General features: G+C 54.1%; 4 protein-coding genes across 6 annotated transcripts in view; all 4 read right to left on the reverse strand.

The window, feature by feature from the left end:
* LOC134424614 (protocadherin gamma-A4-like) overlaps positions 1-20,577 on the reverse strand; it is a 261,717-nt gene that overhangs the window by 191,549 nt on the left and 49,591 nt on the right. The window lies entirely within an intron of this gene.
* Positions 601-6,946, reverse strand: LOC134424972 (protocadherin gamma-B5-like). Its single transcript, XM_063169183.1, is given in 5 exon segments — positions 601-606; positions 828-1,438; positions 1,441-3,363; positions 3,414-3,658; positions 6,891-6,946. Coding segments are annotated over 5 exon segments (2,841 nt in total).
* Positions 8,031-12,283, reverse strand: LOC134424973 (protocadherin gamma-A10-like). The gene is made up of 2 exons (XM_063169185.1): positions 9,842-12,283; positions 8,031-8,060 (listed from the first exon to the last, which is right to left on the reverse strand). Exons 1-2 carry the CDS (start codon positions 12,281-12,283, stop codon positions 8,031-8,033), a joined length of 2,472 nt encoding a protein of 823 aa, XP_063025255.1.
* Positions 14,607-17,365, reverse strand: LOC134424974 (protocadherin gamma-B5-like). Its single transcript, XM_063169186.1, has 2 exons — positions 14,746-17,365; positions 14,607-14,627 (listed from the first exon to the last, which is right to left on the reverse strand). Exons 1-2 carry the CDS (start codon positions 17,224-17,226, stop codon positions 14,607-14,609), a joined length of 2,502 nt encoding a protein of 833 aa, XP_063025256.1. The 5' UTR covers positions 17,227-17,365.

Here is a 20,577-nt window from a genome sequence, read left to right on the forward strand (position 1 = left end):
GGTGGACCAGCCATTCCCACCTACACTAACGGGGAAAACCCAAGGAAAAGAGAGCAACGGTTTGTATAGATCCAAGGGGAACAGCAGGAAAGAGAAGAGAGGAACCTGCGGCTCTGCAGAAAGAACTGCAGAGAAAATTAATGACTGCAATAATTAAGCAACATCGCCTATCACTCCTGAAGAAAACTTATCCCCAAATACACTCGACAGTCTTCCAGAAGGGAGAATCAACCTGTAGTTTCTCCTTTCGTGTTGAAAATACACACATCTCAGAAAAAACCCCAAATAACAAGCAAATACATGCCCCATCCTACCCACAAACCAAAAGTACTCATTCCCTTTATTGAACTAGGTCACGCAGAATCAGCAGATCCCTTTCTGCAGAGTAGAATCCGCATTCTTCATTGAACTCACAAATAATTGTTAAAAAAAAACTTTGAAAAATCATGACGGGGAAGTATTCATCCCTCCCATAAATGCTGCCTTTTTACAGCAGCATTCTCTCAAAACACGGGACACTACACGGAAATTTTGGAAACGGGATAAATACACGGGTTTGCATCAGAAAAGAATAACAGGGATAAAAAACAGTCAGCCTCACTAGACCTACAATATGTGAAGCAGCCTCCTTTAAAAATACGGGAGGGCAAGCAGAAGAGCGTTAGAACAACATGCAACTTCTCAACCATTAGAGCCAGATGCGTGTTCCCTTTGGGAGTAAATACGGAAATAGTATAGACCAACAGATAATGCCGAGATCTCGACAAAGGTATCAATCCAGGGGAAAAGAGAAAGCCTGTTAAGAAAGTCTCAAGAAAACATCTTACGGTTTCACAGACCTGCGGTGCGTCGGGATTAGCAGGCACCTCTCCCTCGACGGCGCTGCTGTTGGAGCTCGGCTTCTCCAAAGGCTCCTCACACAGAAGTTCCTCCGCCGACAGGATGGGCACCGGCGGCGGCGGCGGCCAAGCGGCCTCGGGCACGGCGCGGGCGGGCGGCGGCACGCACAGGTTGTAGGAGTAGGGCAAGGTGCCCTCGCAGAAGTCGGCCGGGAAGGCGGCGCCGGCCAGCGAGAAGCGCTGCGCGCCCAGGCAGCGCAGCACGGCGGGCGGCTCGGCCCGGCGCAGCCGCGCCAGCACGGCCAGCGCCACGCTCAGCACCAAGAGCGCCGACAGCAGCGCCAGCGCCAGCACCAGGTAGAACTGCAGCTCGGCCGCCGCCGCCGCCGCCTCGGCGCCCGCCGGCCGCTCGCTCAGCTCCGGCAGCGCCTCCTGCAAGCTCTCGGCCAGCACCACGTGCAGCGTGGCCGTGGCCGACAGCGCCGGCTGCCCGTGGTCCTTCACCACGGCCACCAGCCGCTGCTTGGCCGCGTCCCGCTCGCCCACGTCGCGCGCCGTGCGCACCTCGCCGCTGTGCAGCCCCACGCGGAACAGCGCCGCTCCGACGCCTGCACCAGCTCGTACGACAGCCACGCGTTGCGCCCCGCGTCCGCGTCCACCGCCACCACCTTGGCCACCAGGTAGCCGGCCTCGGCCGAGCGCGGAACCACCTCGAAAGGCGCCGACGCCGCCCCTCCCGCAGCCTCTCCCGGCCCGGCCGCGGCGGGCCAGAGCACCCTGGGCGCGTTGTCGTTGCGGTCCAGCACGAAGACGCGCACCGTGGCCGTGGAGCTGCGCGCCGGCGAGCCGCCGTCCTGCGCCCGCACGGCCACCGTGAACTCGCGGCACTGCTCGTAGTCCAAGGAGCGCTGCGCGTACAGCGCGCCGCTCCGCGCCTCCACCGACACCAGCGGCGCCGCGCCCGCCGCGCCCGCGCTGCCGCCCGCCAGCCAGTAGCTCACGCGCCCGTTGGCGCCCGCGTCCGCGTCCCGCGCCTGCACGCGCAGCACCAGCGCGCCCGCCGCGTTGTTCTCCGCCACGTACGCGCTGTACGCCGCCTCCTCGAACACCGGCGCGTTGTCGTTCACGTCCGACACCTCCAGCACCAGCTCCCTGCTGCTCCGCCGCGCCGGCCTGCCCCGGTCCCGGGCCACCACCGTCACGCGATGCTCCGACGCCTGCTCGCGGTCCAGCGCGCCCGATGTCACCACCTTGTACGAGCCCCCCGACGACGCCACGATCGACAGCGGAGCCTCTCCCGACAGCTCGCACGACACCTGACCGTTCTCGCCGGAGTCTCTGTCCCACACTTTCAGCACGGCCACCACCGTGCCAGTCGGGGCGTCCTCGGGTACCGGGCTCGACAGCGACAGAATCGTGATTTCCGGGGCGTTGTCGTTCTCGTCCGTGATATCTATTTGCGCCTTGCAGTGAGCCGTCAACCCGCCTCCGTCCGTCGCCTCAAGGCCGAAGATGTATGTATTCTTTTCCTCGAAATCGAGGGGACCCACCGTCCTGACCTCGCCGCTGTTGCTGTCGACAGTGAACAAAGCACGGATGTTGTCCGGGACGTTGCTGAATGAATAGGAGACCAGCCCATTGGAAGCCGTGTCTGCATCTGTCGCCTGTACCCGCAAAACCAGAGACCCCACTGGCAGATTTTCCGCTACCCTCGCCTCGTAGAGGCTTTTGCTGAACACGGGCGGGTTGTCATTGGCATCAGTAACGTTTATGCGCACCTGGACAGTCCCAGATCTCGCGGGATCCCCGCCATCCACTGCCATCAGCACCAGCTCAAAGGAACTCTGCTTCTCCCGGTCCAAAGCTCTCTCCAGCACCAATTCCGGCTGCTTGCTTCCGTCAGGGCTCTCCTTCATGACCAGAGAGAAGGACGGGTTGCTGGTGAGCTGGTAAGTGAGCAGCGAATTGCTTCCTGCGTCCTCATCTCGGGCCATCTCCAGCGGAAAACGAGCACCAGGAGGGATCCATTCACCGATCTCGAGATACAGAAAAGCTTTGCTGAAGGTCGGGGAGTTGTCGTTCACGTCCTCGATCGCCACTTCGACGTGGAAAACGTTCAGCGGGTTGTGCACCAGCACCTCGAAGCTGACAGAGCAGGTCGCCGACTCGCCGCACATCTCCTCCCGGTCCAGCCTCTCGTTCACGTACAGGTTCCCGTTCTCCTCATTCACCGTGAAGTATTGCTTCTCCTCGCTCAGCCGCAGCTTGCGCGCCGGCAGCTCGTCCGCGCTGAGCCCCAGGTCCCGCGCCAGCGGCCCCACGAGCGAGCCTCTGCCCAGCTCCTCGGCGATGGCGTAGCGGACCCGCTCGGCCGCCGCCCGGCACCACACGCACACCAGCAGCAGCAGCAGCGCGGCCGGCAGCGCTCGCCCGCCGCCCGGCCCAAGCCTCTGCCGCCGCCTCACCGCCATTCTCTGCCCGCTGCGCTCGCCGCGCTCCTGCCTCCTGCCGCTGCCCTGCCTCCCTTCCAGCCGCTCTCGCCGCCCACAACAGACACCGCTGAAAACCACCCACACTGCTCGGGCCGCCTCTCGCCGCCGCCGCTGCTGCTGTCGGTGCCGCTGCCGCTGCGGCCGGCGCCGGGCGAGCGAGCAGCCTGCGGGGGCAGGACGCTGCGGCGGCGGCGGCTCCAGCGGCGCTCGGCGGCGGCCAACAGCGACACCCGGAGGCGCCGCCGCGACACTGCAGCCGCCGCACGGCCGCGCTCAAGGGCGCCCGGCTTTGGGCGGGGCTCAGCGGCTGCACCGGCCCCGGGGGCTCTCCCCGACCAAAAACACCGAGAGCGGGACCTCCGGCTTAATTCCACTGCAAGGCGTTTCTACCCGAGATGTGTTGGCGGTGCTTTCAGAGCATTCGTTTCAGTCACGGTGAGTAGTCAGAAGGAAATATTCATGGCAGGGCAGTAAGTAATGCAATTTAGCCACTTACTAAAATCACGGCTCATTTACACCATTAATAAGCGTTAATATGGGGACGACGTCAAGAGCTTTTGCACAGTTCTCTTGAATTGTCCTTTCATTATCTGGGATTAATTGGTTGGAGATATAGATCAGCCTAAAGCAATGTAAGCATCGCTTTAGGCCAACACACCAGGATAATATTTACTGTTTTCATTATGGCTCGTAAAACTTGCTTCATCTGCACCTCCATATCTGAGTGCCTGAGGATGGAAACTGCAAATAAATGCGAAGTCCTTCATAGAGAAGGACAATACTTTCAGTTATCCACTATAACTTTTCTGTAAAGGCTACTTAATCCACAGTTCTGATATCAGCAGGAACACTTTCTGCTAGACTTGAAATTGAAGGCAAGTAAAAAACTTCTCTGGGCAATATCTTCCCTTTTATCTCAACCCACACTGAAAAACGTTCTCCTAATTAAAATCTCCTTTCTCTTAGTTAAAAACACTTCTCTGCACTTTTACAACAACTGGCCCAGGTACACAGAGCTTTCTCCATATTTCCTATAAAGTAATTCATAAACTGACACAGCAAAAACACACATAGAAAAGTCTACGGAGAGGTATCATTCTTGAAGACCTTAAGTCCTTCTGCATAACAGAAATATTCCAGCCCTCAGGCCACTTCCTTGATCCCTCTGGGAACTCTAGCATGTCCACTGGGATATGGGCCAAAGATCTGCATGCAGTCTATGCTCTCTACAGAAAGAGTTTCCAGGGGAGGCAGGACCTCTCTCGACCTGCCAGGCAGAGTGATTGTCATGCAGTGCAGACACAATTCCAGCAGCAGTTGCCCATGGGCAGCACATGCCCCACCTCATCACCCACCAATAACCCAAAGCACTTCTCTGCAAAGCTCTTCCCTATCCCCCACTCTCTCTTTCAACTGGGGATTGCCCCACCCCAGCTGCAGGACCTTGCACTTTGATCCATTTCATGATGGCTGCACGGGGCCACTTCTCCAGCCCATCCCTGGCTGCCATCTCTGCCCTGCAGTGAATCAGCTCCAATCGGTGTCAGCTGCAAATTGCCTGAAGGTGCCTCAATCCCATTGGCCATGCAGGTGCTGAACAGAACTGGGCCCAGTCTGGGCCCTGCAGGGACAGCACAAGTCACTGCTTTCCACCTGGACATGGAGCCACTGTCTGGAACTCTCTGCAGCTGACTCTCCAGCCTGTTCCTCAGCCATTTGACAGCATCCAGGTGACTGCCCAGCAGGTTCCTCTGGGTGATGGCCTGGGGGACACTCTGTCCACCTTCTCCAACTGGGCCCTGCTCTGTCCATGGAAACCTTGGCTGGCCTGGGTGGTCACTCTGCACTTGGACAGCTGCAGCAGAGATCATCCTGCATGATTACACCACAGACAAAATGTTCCTGGCTGAGCACACCAGGAGTGCTTGTGAAACCCTTCCTCTGTGCAGCTGGAAACATCCCAGGTGTGTGTGGGAACTGCACCTGCACTCGGGCAGCTGGCACAGAGGAGACCTTCCACATGAGATCAGACACCCTGAGCCTGAGCTCATGACAACAAGCACTGCAAGAGTCAGAAACACGTGGAAATGGACAGATGCAATAACATTTTGTAGGTCTGCCTTGCTCTACAGAAGCAACTCAAATCCCACTGGACTCCATCAGGCACAGCCTGGTGTTATCTGTGACATGTGACAAGCAAGGCAATGACCCAGTTCTTCTCCAGCTCACACACAGAGCTCCCCTCTCTGCTTTTTCTTCCATGCCAGGCCACTTAGGTTTTGTTTCTGGCCATCCCCTCACTTCTCAAATCCATAATGAGATGATAATGCACTGCAGCCACATCAAGAAGGGAGGTACAGTTGTCTGCTAATAATAACCATTATGATAAGGAACTGAAGGATTCTAGAGCACACAAATGATGAACAACCATACTGAAACTTAAGCAGTCATCCAACTGAGAATGGCTCATCAAAACTTTGGCTTTGAGGGAATCTCCTCCCCATTTTTATCACATGCTCTGTTCCACAGAGAGGCAAAGTCTACTAATGTCATGCTTACATCCACTTCTCCCAACAGGAACAGTAAGAAAAGCCACTCTCATATCTCCTGCCTTTCTCTCCCCCTGCAACAAGAACAAGGGACCTTGGCACATCATATGTTACTAAACAAAGATGGATTGTGGTTAATTGTAAGTATATCCACATACCATGAAAATCAAGGGAAAACAAAAAACAATAAATAACCCACAGAAACCCTGAAAACATGAATCAGATAAGGGAAGGAAGCACTAGAGGAGTAGAGAGAACCAGAGATGCTCACAGTGAAGTCTTCTAGGCCTTTATTCCAGGCCTTAAAATCCATCCCGGAGACCACAGGAAGTCACTGACATCTCAAGGGGCAAGTGTGGGGCCCTGAGGACTTAAAAAGCACAGCAGGATAGGGGGGTTCATTTGAAGAATTGGTCCTCTCCTCAGCAACTCTTTCTACTGCATGGACTGTTCACCTTGCACAGTTATGAAACCATCATTTTAAACATCTTCTCATCGGCCTTCTTCTAAACATGAAGCTTCTCACAAATCACAACAGATTTCTTTATTGCTTCATCTGCATAAGACTGAACATTTTGTGGGTACTAAGTGACTGAAGTAAAGATGTCCTAAAAAACATCAGTCACTCTTTCATATTTCAAAGTAATGACCAGAATTGTGGAAATGAGCTGCAACGTTCCTGGAAACAAAGACCTGAGTGGAAGTGTAAGTAAAATTCTGTAGAAACTCTATATCATCATATGGCCTACAGATAAAGATAATGGAGGTTTCACAGAGGATTAATTACCTCTTCCACCCAAGAGTTATGGTTCTACATGAATAGTTAATGTGGAAAATGTTCTTGTTAGAAAACTGTAATTATCGTTCATGACAGAGACACCAGAATCAGAACAACGATGGCACTGCCTTACTGCCTTTGGCAGCAAGCATGAAATCAAACCATTTCTCTGCCAAACCCACACTGAGTCCCCCATTTGCCTGGCACAGAACTCAGCTCTCACCCTCCTCACTCTGCATTCACAGCCTTCAGTTTCACCATAAACACAAACGAAAATTTTGATGCCATGTTGGCCCCAGAGAAAGCAACACCTTGGGGAAACATCCATTCATGAAGTTGTATTTCTTGAATGAAATATTCAAGGTCAGGCTGGCTGGGGCTCTGAGCCACCTGCTCTGCTGGAAGATGTCCCTGTCCATGGTGGAGGAGGGTGAATGAGAGGATCTTTAACGTCCTTTGACACACAAACCATTCTCTCATTCTGTGCTTCTGGGATTCCATGATTACAGGTACAGCTACAAGGAATGTATATGAGATATCCTCCCTCCTGGATAATTATATGTTTGGAGTTTGCAGGATTGCCAGACACATTCAGCTTTACTCCTTGACAAAAATACAAGCAACCAAACAAACACACCAACCCAACCCTACCCAACCCAACCCAACGAAACACAACCCAACTCAACCCAAAGAAATTATCCAAAGGAACTAAAATGAACCCAGCCAAGAATGGGAAAACACACAGAAGAGTATCAATCATGGCCTCATATTGCAGACAGGCACAACTGCAGTATATACATAACCCAGCAAACTCAACTGGAACCAATACACAGGGGCCTCACACAGGAGTCACTACAAAGGCCCCAGACTGTCATTTCCTTGGATAGTAAGAGAAAGAAAAGTTTGGAACCACAGCTGGGGCCCTCATCTAAACACCAGGACAGACAGAACTGGACACAATTCATTCATTCATTTTGAACTGTGTCACAGTGAACTCCAGCACCAGCCCTGTCTCTGCATACACAGACTGCTTCTATCTGGCCAAACATAGCATGGAAGCAAATTTTGCAAACAAACATTACAAAAGAAAAGTTGTGTGCACAGCATCTCAGAGGCCAAGCATCACAACTGAGATGATTCTGGCCCTCCATATTACCTAAACAAGAGGGAATTGTCACACAGCCCACAAATTATTACCAGCTCTCTCAAAGACCCACGCATCCAAGTATCACCTCAACAGCACCATCACCATTCTTCAGCACATGGACTCCTCAAAGCATGTGGGACTACCACTCTTGATGCAATGGAATATGGAACACAAACTAGGCCATTGCAGTCCAAACCACACAATTGAAAATCATAAGACTCCTCCTCACTCATTTTCAGAAGGCCAGCAATAGCCCTGGGGATCAACAACACACATACCATGTCTCCAACAGGGCCTCCTCACACACCCCCAACACTTCCGTGTAAACCTGTCACAGCTTCCATGGTGAGAAGAGACCTTCAGAATGTAGAGAGACTCCACCAAGAGGAAAGTTGCTCAGACAGTATCTACTTACTATTGTTAATATTTGACATCTCACCCTAGCCATGGGACAAGAAAAAGCATTTATTACAGAGACATTTTCAAGAAACTTGTCTATGGAATTCTCTCTCTTTTCACCTATAACTGTGAAGGAACCATCTTCAGATCATTGGAAGAATGCGACAGAAAGTTAACACCTGCAGAATTGAACAGCTCACAGCTCTCTTCTAGATTATATAACTCAGAGTATATGATTAATGATGTTGTTTATAGGCACTGAATACAGAGCTTGCAATTCCCATAACACATATAAGTACAAAATTAAGCTTTGCAGTGACACCATTGTGATGACAAACAAATACTTATTAAGAACCTGTCAAGGTTCTCTATGCAGCTGGAATACAGATCTTGTAGACAATTACTTGGGAAAGAAGGACCCCACATTCCTTCATCCTAGAGATAGGAACTGGACAGGGAATGGAGGAAAACATTTCCCTGAGTCTTTCAGCAGACATTCACACACAGCTCACAGCACTCACATTTCCAATGCTTCACACAATGCATGGTATCCTTTCACACATCTACCTTAAAAACACGTGACAGTGGAGGCCCAGCTACCCAGACCATTTCTCTTCCCAGCACCAATTTCACACAGCTGTCTGTACATCGCTGTGCTGTGGAAGATACATTTGCTGCTCACTGGAGTTCTGTGAAGAGACTTTGTAGGTCTCAAATGAAAAACTGAGCAGTCTTCCAAGAGACACAGAGTCAGTGAATATCTGCTCACAGGGAATTATGCCCACCTTGCATCTCCAACTACACCTCGAATCTCTCCTGCCCATCCAGGCAATTCTCTTGCCATGCTAAATACTTTCTACCCAAGGCTCATCCAGCTCATCTGATATAGTTCTACCTTAAAAAACAAAACAAAAAAAAAAAAAACAAAGCAGTACTACCATTTCCTCTTTCACATGCAGCCACCCACAGCCTTTTCAAAGAATTACAACTTCAAGATGATTTTTCATCCCTACAACAGACAGACATCATCAAGGACCACTTGTTGCCTGGTCCAATCCTCTCTTGGCGACAATAACCAAAGGACCGATGAAACAAACACTTTTCCTGCTACCTTCACTATGTATCATAGCGATAAAGGAGAGCAAAAATGGTTGAGAACAACATGCACAAAGGTTCCACACAAAGTCATCAGCATTTTGTTCAAGACACATGCTACCTCTTAAAGCAGACTTACTGTAGGGAAGACACATCAACCTTCTAAAAAATGTTATTTGCTAATACCATTATCCATCGCTTCAGAAGAGCTAACACTACCAGGAAGACAGATTCTACACGGGGCAACTGGTATGGTGGAAGCAGCACCTGGAACAGGATCAAATGCCCAAATTCTGATATCACCAACAACGTGCCAGCAGCAGCCTTCTCCCTCCTTCCTTCTTCATATACTGAAAGGCTGAGGACCCACCCCATGTTCACATAGTGACAGTAAAGGCCAACAAACGTCAGAACAACACCAATGGAACCCTTACCAAGCTTTTACTCAAAGTCTCCTATGAAACACAGAGAACACGCCGAGGATAGGGCAGGGCACTATCAGGAGAAAGCGCCGCGGACAAAATTTGGACAGGGGAACTCACCGAGGGAGGGGCGTGATCTGAGGGGAGGACGGTGGCCGTGTCCTCGTCTCCGAGCAGCGGCGCGGGCTCGTCGGGCGGCGGCCGGGCCGGGAGGGTGTCGCAGCAGCTGGCGGCCGAGAAGCGCAGGTGGCTCTTGCGCGAGTCGGCCGTGAGCGACACGTCGTGCGAGTAGGACTGCAGGAAGGCGCGCACGCCGTCGATGCCCACGAAGTGCGAGACGGGCACGCCGCGCGAGGCGCCGCTGTCCGGCGGCAGCAGCTGCTGGCGGTGGCAGCGGCGCAGGCGCAGCGCCAGCAGCAGCAGCAGGAAGGCCACGAAGAGGCACGAGACGGCGGCCACGGCCAGCACGAGCCAGCGCGTCAGGCTGGCGGCCGGCTCGCCCGGCGCCGCCGCCTCGTGCGCCGCGCTGCCCAGCTCGGCCAGCAGCTCGGCCACGCTCTCGGCCAGCACCACGCTCAGCGTGGCCGTGGCCGACAGCGCCGGCCGCCCGTGGTCCCGCACCAGCACCACCAGGCTGTGGCGCGCCGCGTCGCGGGCCAGCGGCGAGCGCGCCGTGCGCACCTCGCCGCTGTGCAGCCCCACGCGGAACAGCCCCGGCTCCGTGGCCTTGGCCAGCTCGTAGGACAGCCACGCGTTCTGCCCCGCGTCCGCGTCCACCGCCACCACCTTGGCCACCAGCGCGCCGGCCTCCGACCGCCGCGGCGCCAGCTCCACGCCCGACCACGCCGCCGCTGCGGCCGCCGCCGGCGGGTACAGCACCTGCGGCGCGTTGTCGTTCTCGTCCACGATCTGCAGCCGCACCGACACGTTGCTGCTCAGCGCCGGCGCGCCGCCGTCCTCCGCCCGCACGCACAGCTGCAGCTCGCGCAGCTGCTCGTAGTCCAAGGAGCGCAGCGCGTACAGCGCGCCCGTCTCCGCCTGCACCGACACGTACGACGACAGCGGCGCGCCCCGCACCCGCCCCTCCGCCAGCCGGTAGCGCACGCGCGCGTTCTGCCCCCAGTCCGCGTCCGTGGCGCGCACCGTCAGCACCAGCGCGCCCGCCGCGTTGTTCTCCGCCAGCCGCGCGCTGTAGCGCTCCTCCGCGAACACCGGCGCGTTGTCGTTCACGTCCAGCACCCGCAGCGCCAGCACCGCGCTGCTCTGCAGCGACGGCGACCCGCCGTCGGCCGCCCGCACCGTCACGTTGTACTCCGACACGTGCTCCCGGTCCAGCTCTCTCGCTGTCACCACACGGTAGTAGTCTTCATAGGACTTCTCCAGCCGGAACGGGACGCCTCCGTCGAGAGAGCACCGAACGTCGCCGTTGGCCCCCGAGTCCCGGTCCTGCACATGTAAGAGTGCGACAATAGTTCCCGGAGGGGCATCCTCCGAGATCTCATTAAGAGCCGACCTCACCGAAATCTTGGGCACATTGTCATTGACATCGGTCACAGTGATCACGACTTTTGCAGTATCAGAGAGGTCTCCTCCGTCATGTGCCTGAACCTCAAGTTCGTGGGAGGAGATTTCCTCGAAATCCAAGCCGTCATTAACAGTTATTTCTCCTGTCTCAGAATCGAGATTGAAAACTTCTGAGGCTCGGTCGGAAATTTTATGGAAGCTGTATTTCACGTGTCCGTTCGCACCCTCGTCGGCGTCCGTAGCTGTGACGGTGACGAGGACAGAGCCCACGGGCACGTCCTCGGGCACACGCACCATGTACTCCGCCTGGCTGAACACGGGCGCGTTGTCGTTCGCGTCCAGCACCGTCACGCGGATCCGAGCCGTGCCCGTCCGTGCCGGATCGCCGCCGTCCATCGCCCTCAGCACCAGCTCGTGAAACGCCGCCTCCTCCCGGTCCAGCGCCTTCGCCAGCACCAGCTCGGGACGCTGATCGCCGCCGGGGCCCGCCTGCACGGCCAGCGAGAAGTGCTCGTCACCGCTCAGCTCGTAGCTCTGCAGCGAATTCCGGCCCGAGTCAGGGTCGTGAGCCTGGGCCAGGGGAAACCGCGACCCTAGGGCTGCCGTCTCGCTCACTCTCAGTTCTTTTTCTGCCTGTCGAAAGCTCGGCGCGTTGTCGTTAATGTCCGTGATTTCTATTTCGATTCCATAAACCTGCATCTGTCCCTCAACTATCAGCTCACAGCGCAGCACGCATTTGTCCACCAGCCGGCACAGCTGCTCTCTGTCGATCCTCTCCGCCGTCACTAAATGTCCCGTCTTCCTGTGCAGAGCGAAATACTGCGTCGTACTTTCCGAGACAACACGGACGGCATTACCGTTGATCTCCGGCAGCTGTAGCCCCAGGTCCTTGGCCACATCGCCCACGAACGAGCCCTTGGGCATCTCCTCGGACACCGAGTAGCGCAGCTGCCCCCACGCCGCCTCCCACGCCGCCAGCAGCACGGCCCAGAGCAGAGCTCGCTGCCGCCGGCCCCAGCGCCTCCCCGCCGAGCACATCTCGGCCGCGGAACAGCCTGAACCGCAAAAACTCCCGCCGCTCCCTGTCGGTCACGCCGCCGATCCCGCTCCCTCTCTGCTCTCCACTCGCTTCTTCCGACTCCGCCGCCTCTAGCGCAGCACGGTTCCGCAGCACAGGGACGATCCCAGACCTCTCGGTCTCCGAGTCTAATAGGAAACGAGTGACCGAGCCGATCCGCAGCGGGCGGGGCTGCCGGTAGCGCTCCGAGCATCCTCTCGCTCCTCTCGGTCAACAGCGGCGCCCGCAGCCCCTTACCGCCACTGCAGGCACGCAGTGAAATGCAATGTATTTATTTTAATACGACGGACGGAGTATTACGAGTCCTAACACAGTAATATAAACCCAGAATTTTCAACCCAAATATTTGTAGAAAATATGATGGAATGCCCGGCGCAAGGGTAGCAAAAGAAAGCCGTCTCTGATATATAGTTGTAGGTTACTTCATTACTCTGTGCCGACTCTATTTACAGCTACCCAGGAGGCAGGAAAGCACATGAAATGAACCTGTCCAGTTTATACAATTATATTCAATCAGGTCATTCTATAACCCCAGGAAGGGGCTTTTCTCAGAAATTAAGATATAAAGGGTTGACATCATTAGCAAAACCTTGTTCTAATTATTGTGTATTCATATAGCTATGGCACATTTTAAACAAAATACTTTAAGGCAGCACGTAAAGAGAAGTACAGCTGCACACCTTAGACTCTCATGGTCTTTGATAAACTTTCAAGTATAGCTGATTCAAGTGCCTGAAGTGTCAATTGGTGAATCTCTTACACATTTGATATCTATATTTCAATTTTAGACCCTTATTATCCTTTCAAACACACATTGATAAGAAATACTGGGGAGGGAGGGGTGGTAGGGGAACCGACAAACAAGCAAAGAAACAAAACCCCTAGGAGAACGAATTCCCTATACAGGCTCAAAACTCCTCTCCTTTTATAAAAAGATAAGAAAATAGGCTCTGAAACAAACAAACAAAAAAAACCCCACAGCAATATTTCCCCCGTTTGGGACCTCAGTCTTCTTTTACACCTGTGTATGGAGGAAATATTAGGAATGGTTAAAAAAAAAAAAAAAAAAAGAAGTGGGAACTGCCAGGAGGAATGGAAAAAGAAAACTAGTAAAATTTACTCGCCCCACTAATGGTACCAGTCCTGCCATTGCTGCAACAGTGTTAACGCAAAGGAGGACGGTCAGTCTCTTCTTTCTTTTACTCCGGATGGAGAACTGGTCACTTTTCTATCCATGAGAAACGTCTTTCTGGAGTCTAAGACCGAAAAAGTTTTAAACAAGGAGTATGTGGCCAGCTTTTAACCAGGTCCCAAGATACACTTTCAAGATAAACAGACCACTAAGGAAAAATCTGCAGCAGCTAGTATCTGCATTATTTCCCTGATTCCTTCATGAAGAACCACGAATATCCCGCACTCTTATGATTCTCCATCGCAGTTATTCATTAATACGATTTTAGTCAGGTGAAGAGATGCAGACAAAACCTCTTAGAGGAATCGGAAGCTGTGGTCACCGCAGAAACAAGTGCTATGACTAATTACCTGTTCTTAGAAGAAGAAATCATCCCGTTCTTTCATCCCTTCTCGGAGAGGTGGACCAGCCATTCCCACCTACACTAACGGGGAAAACCCAAGGAAAAGAGAGCAACGGTTTGTATAGATCAAAGGGGAACAGCAGGAAAGAGAAGAGAGGAACTTGCGGCTCTGCAGAAAGAACTGCTGAGAAAACTAATAACGGGAATAATTAAGCAACATCGCCTATTACTCCTGAAGAAAACTTATCCCCAAATACACTCGACAGTCTTCCAGAAGGGAGAAACAACCCGTAGTTTTTCCTTTCGTGTTGAAAGTACACAAATCTCAAGAAAAAACCCAAATAACAAGCAAACACATGCCCCATCCTACCCACAAACCAAAAGTACTCATTCCCTTTATTGAACTATGTCACGCAGCATCAGCAGATCTCTTTCTGCAGAGTAGAATCCGCATTCTTCATTGAACTGACAAATAATTGTTAGAAAAAACTTTGAAAAATCATGACTGGGAAGTATTCATCCGTCCCATAAATGCTACCTTTTTAGAGCAGCATTCTCTCAAAACACGGAACACTACACAGAAATTTTGGAAACAGGATTAATATACGGGTTTGCATCAGACAAAGAAAAACAGGAAAAAAAAAAAAACAGTCAGCCTCACTAGACCTACAATATGTGATGCAGCCTCCTTTAAAAAAACGGGGGGGCAAGCAGAAGAGCGTTAGAACAACATGCAACTTCTCAACCATTAGAGCCAGATGCGTGTTCCCTTTGGGAGTAAATACGGAAATAGCATAGACCAACAGATAATGTCCAGATCTCGACAAAGGCATCAATCCAGGGGAAAGAGAAAGCCTGTTAAAGAAAGTATCAAGAAAACAGCTTACGGTTTCACAGACCTCTGGTGCGTCGGGATTGGCAGGCACCTCTCCCTCGCCGGCGCTGCTGTTGGAGGTCGGCTTCTCCAAGGGCTTCCCGCCCAGAAGCTCCTCTGCCGAAAGGATGGGCACCGGCGGCGGCGGCGGCCAAGCGGCCTCGGGCACGGCTCGGGCGGGCGGCGGCACGCACAGGTTGTAGGAGTAGGGCAAGGTGCCCTCGCAGAAGTCGGCCGGGAAGGCGGCGCCGGCCAGCGAGAAGCGCTGCGCGCCCAGGCAGCGCAGCACGGCGGGCGGCCCGGCCCGGCGCAGCCGCGCCAGCACGGCCAGCGCCACGCTCAGCACCAAGAGCGCCGACAGCAGCGCCAGCGCCAGCACCAGGTAGAACTGCAGCTCGGCCGCCGCCGCCGCCGCCTCGGCGCCCGCCGGCCGCTCGCTCAGCTCCGGCAGCGCCTCCTGCAAGCTCTCGGCCAGCACCACGTGCAGCGTGGCCGTGGCCGACAGCGCCGGCTGCCCGTGGTCCTTCACCACGGCCACCAGCCGCTGCTTGGCCGCGTCCCGCTCGCCCACGGCGCGCGCCGTGCGCACCTCGCCGCTGTGCAGCCCCACGCGGAACAGCGCCGGCTCCGACGCCTGCACCAGCTCGTACGACAGCCACGCGTTGCGCCCCGCGTCCGCGTCCACCGCCACCACCTTGGCCACCAGGTAGCCGGCCTCGGCCGAGCGCGGAACCACCTCGAAAGGCGCCGCCGCCGCCCCTCCCGCAGCCTCTCCCGGCCCGGCCGCCGCGGGCCAGAGCACCCTGGGCGCGTTGTCGTTGCGGTCCAACACGAAGACGCGCACCGTGGCCGTGGAGCTGCGCGCCGGCGAGCCGCCGTCCTGCGCCCGCACGGCCACCGTGAACTCGCGGCACTGCTCGTAGTCCAAGGAGCGCTGCGCGTACAGCGCGCCGCTCCGCGCCTCCACCGACACCAGCGGCGCCGCGCCCGCCGCGCCCGCGCTGCCGCCCGCCAGCCAGTAGCTCACGCGCCCGTTGGCGCCCGCGTCCGCGTCCCGCGCCTGCACGCGCAGCACCAGCGCGCCCGCCGCGTTGTTCTCCGCCACGTACGCGCTGTACGCCGCCTCCTCGAACACCGGCGCGTTGTCGTTCACGTCCGACACCTCCAGCACCAGCTCCCTGCTGCTCCGCAGCGCCGGCCTGCCCCGGTCCCGGGCCACCACCGTCACGCGATGCTCCGACGCCTGCTCGCGGTCCAGCGCGCCCGATGTCACCACCTTGTACGAGCCGCCCGACGACGCCACAATCGACAGCGGCGCCTCTCCCGACAACTCACACGTCACCTGACCGTTCTCGCCAGAGTCCCGGTCCCGAACTTTCAGCAGAGCCACCACAGTACCTGTCGGGGCATCCTCGGGCACAGGACTCGACAGGGATAGAACCGTGATCTCGGGCGCATTGTCATTCTCGTCCGTGATACCAATCTGCACTTCGCAGTGATCAGTGAGCCCTCCACCGTCCCTCGCCTCCAGCCGAAAGCCGTATTTACTCTGTTCCTCGAAATCGAGGGGACCCGCCGTCCTGACCTCGCCACTCTCAATATCAATAGTGAACAGCGTGCGGATGCTTTCCGGGACGTTGCCGAAGGAATAAAGGACTCGCCCGTTAGCACCCGCGTCCGCATCCGTCGCCTGCACCCGCAGCACCAGAGACCCCGCTGAAAGATTCTCTGCCACTCGCGCCTCGTAGACACCTTTGCTGAAGACAGGCGGGTTGTCGTTTAAATCAGTCACGTTGATGCGAACCTGCACAGTCCCAGACCTCGTAGGTTCCCCGCTGTCTAATGCTGTCAGCAGGAGTTCAAAAAAATTCTGCTTCTCTCGGTCCAGTGCGCTCTCCAGCACCAATTCCGGTTGTTTTTTTCCCCCACGGCCCTCCTTCATGGCCAATGTGAAGGACGGGTTGCTAGTGAGCTGGTAACTCAAAAGGGAGTTTCTGCCCACATCCATATCGCGGGCCATCTCCAAAGGAAAACGAGCACCGGGAAGCGTCCATTCACCAATCTCGAGGTCCAGAACAGCATTGCTGAAGACCGGAGAATTGTCATTCACGTCCTCAATGGACACCTCGACGTGGAAAATGTTCAGAGGGTTGTGCACCAGCGCCTCGAAGCTGACAGAGCAGGTCGCCGACTCGCCGCACATCTCCTCCCGGTCCAGCCTCTCGTTCACGTACAGGTTCCCGTTCTCCTCATTCACCGTGAAGTATTGCTTCTCCTCGCTCAGTCGCAGTTTGCGCGCCGGCAGCTCGTCCGCGCTGAGCCCCAGGTCCCGCGCCAGCGGCCCCACGAGCGAGCCTCTGCCCAGCTCCTCGGCGATGGCGTAGCGGACCCGCTCGGCCGCCGCCCGGCGCCACACGCACAGCAGCAGCAGCAGCGCGGCCAGCAGCGCTCGCCCGCCGCCCGGCCCAAGCCTCTGCCGCCGCCTCACCGCCATTCTCTGCCCGCTGCGCTCGCCGCGCTCCTGCCTCCTGCCGCTGCCCTGCCTCCCTTCCAGCCGCTCTCGCCGCCCAAAACAGACACCGCTGAAAGCCACCCAGACCGCTCGGGCCGCCTCTCGCCGCCGCCGCTGCTGCTGTCGGTGCCGCTGCCGCTGCGGCCGGCGCCGGGCGAGCGAGCAGCCTGCGGGGGCAGGACGCTGCGGCGGCGGCGGCTCCAGCGGCGCTCGGCGGCGGCCAACAGCGACACCCGGAGGCGCCGCCGCGACACTGCAGCCGCCGCACGGCCGCGCTCAAGGGCGCCCGGCTTTGGGCGGGACATCGACACTTACTGCGATTTTAAACACCTTTAAAACTTAGGAACGCTGATATTTGCTTTTATGTCATCTTTTTGCGTCGCAGTAGATACAGAGAAGAAAATCTTTATGGTAAAGACATAAATTTAGCAACTCAGTTTGTCTTAATTACATCACGGAACAGCTAAGGAGACAGGAATTTGTATATACATCTTAGCAAAGGATATCTATAAGCACCCTGTCATGTATCTTCAATTTTGCTTTCCTGTCTTGGGTCGAATTAAGTTGAGGGATAGTTTAGGCTAAAGCAATGCTTTTATCTTTATGCTAAGCATAACATTCCTCTTTTGTTCCCCATTCAGGAAAGTTGCTTCTTTTGCATCTCTCTATTAAGGTACCTGATGACCGAAATGCAAAGCCACCATGAGTCATTTGCAGACCCAAAGAATTCTCTGGGTTGAATGCACCCTTTAAAATAATTTATTCCACTCATCCATCACGAGCAGTGGCATCCTTCACTACACCAGGTTACTGAAAAGCCCATCTGAACTGTCCTTAAAGCCTTCCAATGGTGGCACATCCATAATATTTCTGGGCAACTCATTCCAGTGACTCACCATCTTTATATTTAAAAAATTGTCTAATCTACACCTAAACAATATCTTTCAATCTTTCTTGTCAGCATTCTTTATTAATTGAAAAGACAAAATAAATTCTACTCAAAGCTTCATTTTCCCAGGCTAAAGGACCTGAGTTTTCTCAGAGCTTCTTCATGGCAGAGATGCTACATTTCTTTGACAATTTATGCAAAGACATGTGGAGGGGGATGACCACCTTCCTCTTCTTGCTGGCATCCTACTTGTTATGCAAACCCAGATGTAAGCTGGGCAGCAAGTGGACATCTCCAGCTCATGTCCCATTCAGCATCCAGCAGTAACCCAAAGCATTTCTCTGCTAGGCTGCTCTCCATCCCCTACTTTCTGTTTAAACTGGCAATTGCCCTGACTCACCTGCAGGACATTGCACTTGGCCTTCTTGAGCTTCGTGAAATTTGCACAGGTCTGCTCCTCCAGCTCATCCATAAACATCACCCCTGACCTGTCACTAATGAACTCAGCTCCATGTCATCTGCGAATTCACTGAGGGTGTGCCTGATCCCATTGTCTGTGAAGGTACTGAATAGTTTTGATCCCAGTATAGACAGCCCAAAACACTGATTTCCACCTGGACATTGAGTCTGGAACTCTTTTGATGTGACTCTTCAGCCTGATCCTCAGCCATTTGACAGCCTCCAGGTGTGTGAACAGCATGGTCTGGGTGATTGGGTGGGAGACACTCTGTCCACATTCTCCCACTGGGCCCTGCTCTGTCCATGGAAACCTTGGCTGGCCTGGGTGGTCACTCTGCACTTGGACAGCTGCAGCAGAGATGATCCTGCATGATTACACCACAGACAAAATGTTCCTGGCTGAGCACAGCAGGAGTGCTTCTGAAACCCTTCCTCCGTGCAGCTGGAAACATCCCAGGTGTGTGTGGGAACTGCACCTGCACTCGGGCAGCTGGCACAGAGGAGACCTTCCACATGAGATCAGACACCCTGAGCCTGAGCTCATGACAGCAAGGAATGCAAGAGTCAGAAACACGTGGAAATGGACAGATGCAATAACATTTTCTAGGTCTGCCTTGCTCTACAGAAGCAACTCAAATCCCACTGGACTCCATCAGGCACAGCCTGGTGTTATCTGCGACATGTTACAAGCAAGACAATGACCCAGTTCTTCTCCAGCCTCACACACAGAGCTCCCCTCTCTGCTTTTTCTTCCATGCCAGGCCACTGTGTGGTTTTCCTGGTGGCCATCTCCTCACTGCTCAAATCCATCATGAGATGATAATGCAATGCAGCAACACCCAGAATGGAGGGACAATTGTCCGCTCACCACCATTATGATAAGGAACTGAAGGATTCCAGAGCACACAAATGATAAAAAAATCATACTAAAAGTTCAGCAGTCATCCAAAGGAAAATGGCTCATCAGACCATTGGCTTTGAGGGAATCTTCTCGCTGTCCTTATCACATGCTCTGTTCCACAGAGAGGCCAAGTCTACTAAAGTCATATTTAAATCCACTTCGCTCAACAAGAACACATAAAAAGTCACTTTCATATGCCCTGCCTTTCTCTCCCACAGCAACTAGAGCAGGAGACATTGGCACATCACGTGTTACTAAAAAAAGGTGTTGCTAATTGGAAGTATACCCACATATTGTGTAAATCAAGTGAAAACAAAACAAAGCAAAAAACCTGCAAGAAAACCCAAAAACATGAATCAGATCATGGCAGGAAGCATTAGAAGAGTAAAAGGCGTCAGAGATGCTCACAGTGAATTCTCCCAGACATTTATTGCAGGCCTTAAAATTCATCCCTGAGAGCACCGTAAAGTCCCTGAGGTCTCAAGGGGCAAGTGTGGCCCTCACATTCACAGCACAGCAGGACAGGGGGGTTATTTACAGAATTAGTCCCCTCCTCAGCAGCTCATTTTACTGCATGGCCTGCTCACCTTGCTTGGCCACGAAGTTATGACACCATCATTTGCACAGTCCTGAAACCATCATTTTAAAAAGCTTCTCAATGGCCTCTTTCTCAAGGTAAATTGTCTGATAAATTACAACAGATTCTCTTATTAATTCTACTTCCTATTCCCCACACACTGTTCAGTCTTAAGTGGCTGAAGTAAGGATGTCCTGAAAAACATCAGTCACTGCTTCATATTTCAAAGAAATTACCTGGTCTGTGGAAATAAGCTGCAACCTTCTGGGAAACCCAGGCCTGAATGAAAGTGGAATTACAATTCTGAAGAAACTCTATATCACAATATGGCATAGAGATACAGATTATGGAGCTTTCACACAGGATTAATTACCTCTTCCACCCAAGAGTCAACATGAACAGTTACTGTGGAAAATGTTACTCTTGGAGGGCTGTCATTGTCTTTCATGACAGAGACACCAGGATCAGAACAGCAATGGCACTGCCTTTGCCACCAAGCATCAAATC

The sequence above is a fragment of the Melospiza melodia genome, chromosome 14 (genome assembly GCF_035770615.1).
Source record: "Melospiza melodia melodia isolate bMelMel2 chromosome 14, bMelMel2.pri, whole genome shotgun sequence".
Lineage (NCBI taxonomy): Eukaryota > Metazoa > Chordata > Aves > Passeriformes > Passerellidae > Melospiza > Melospiza melodia.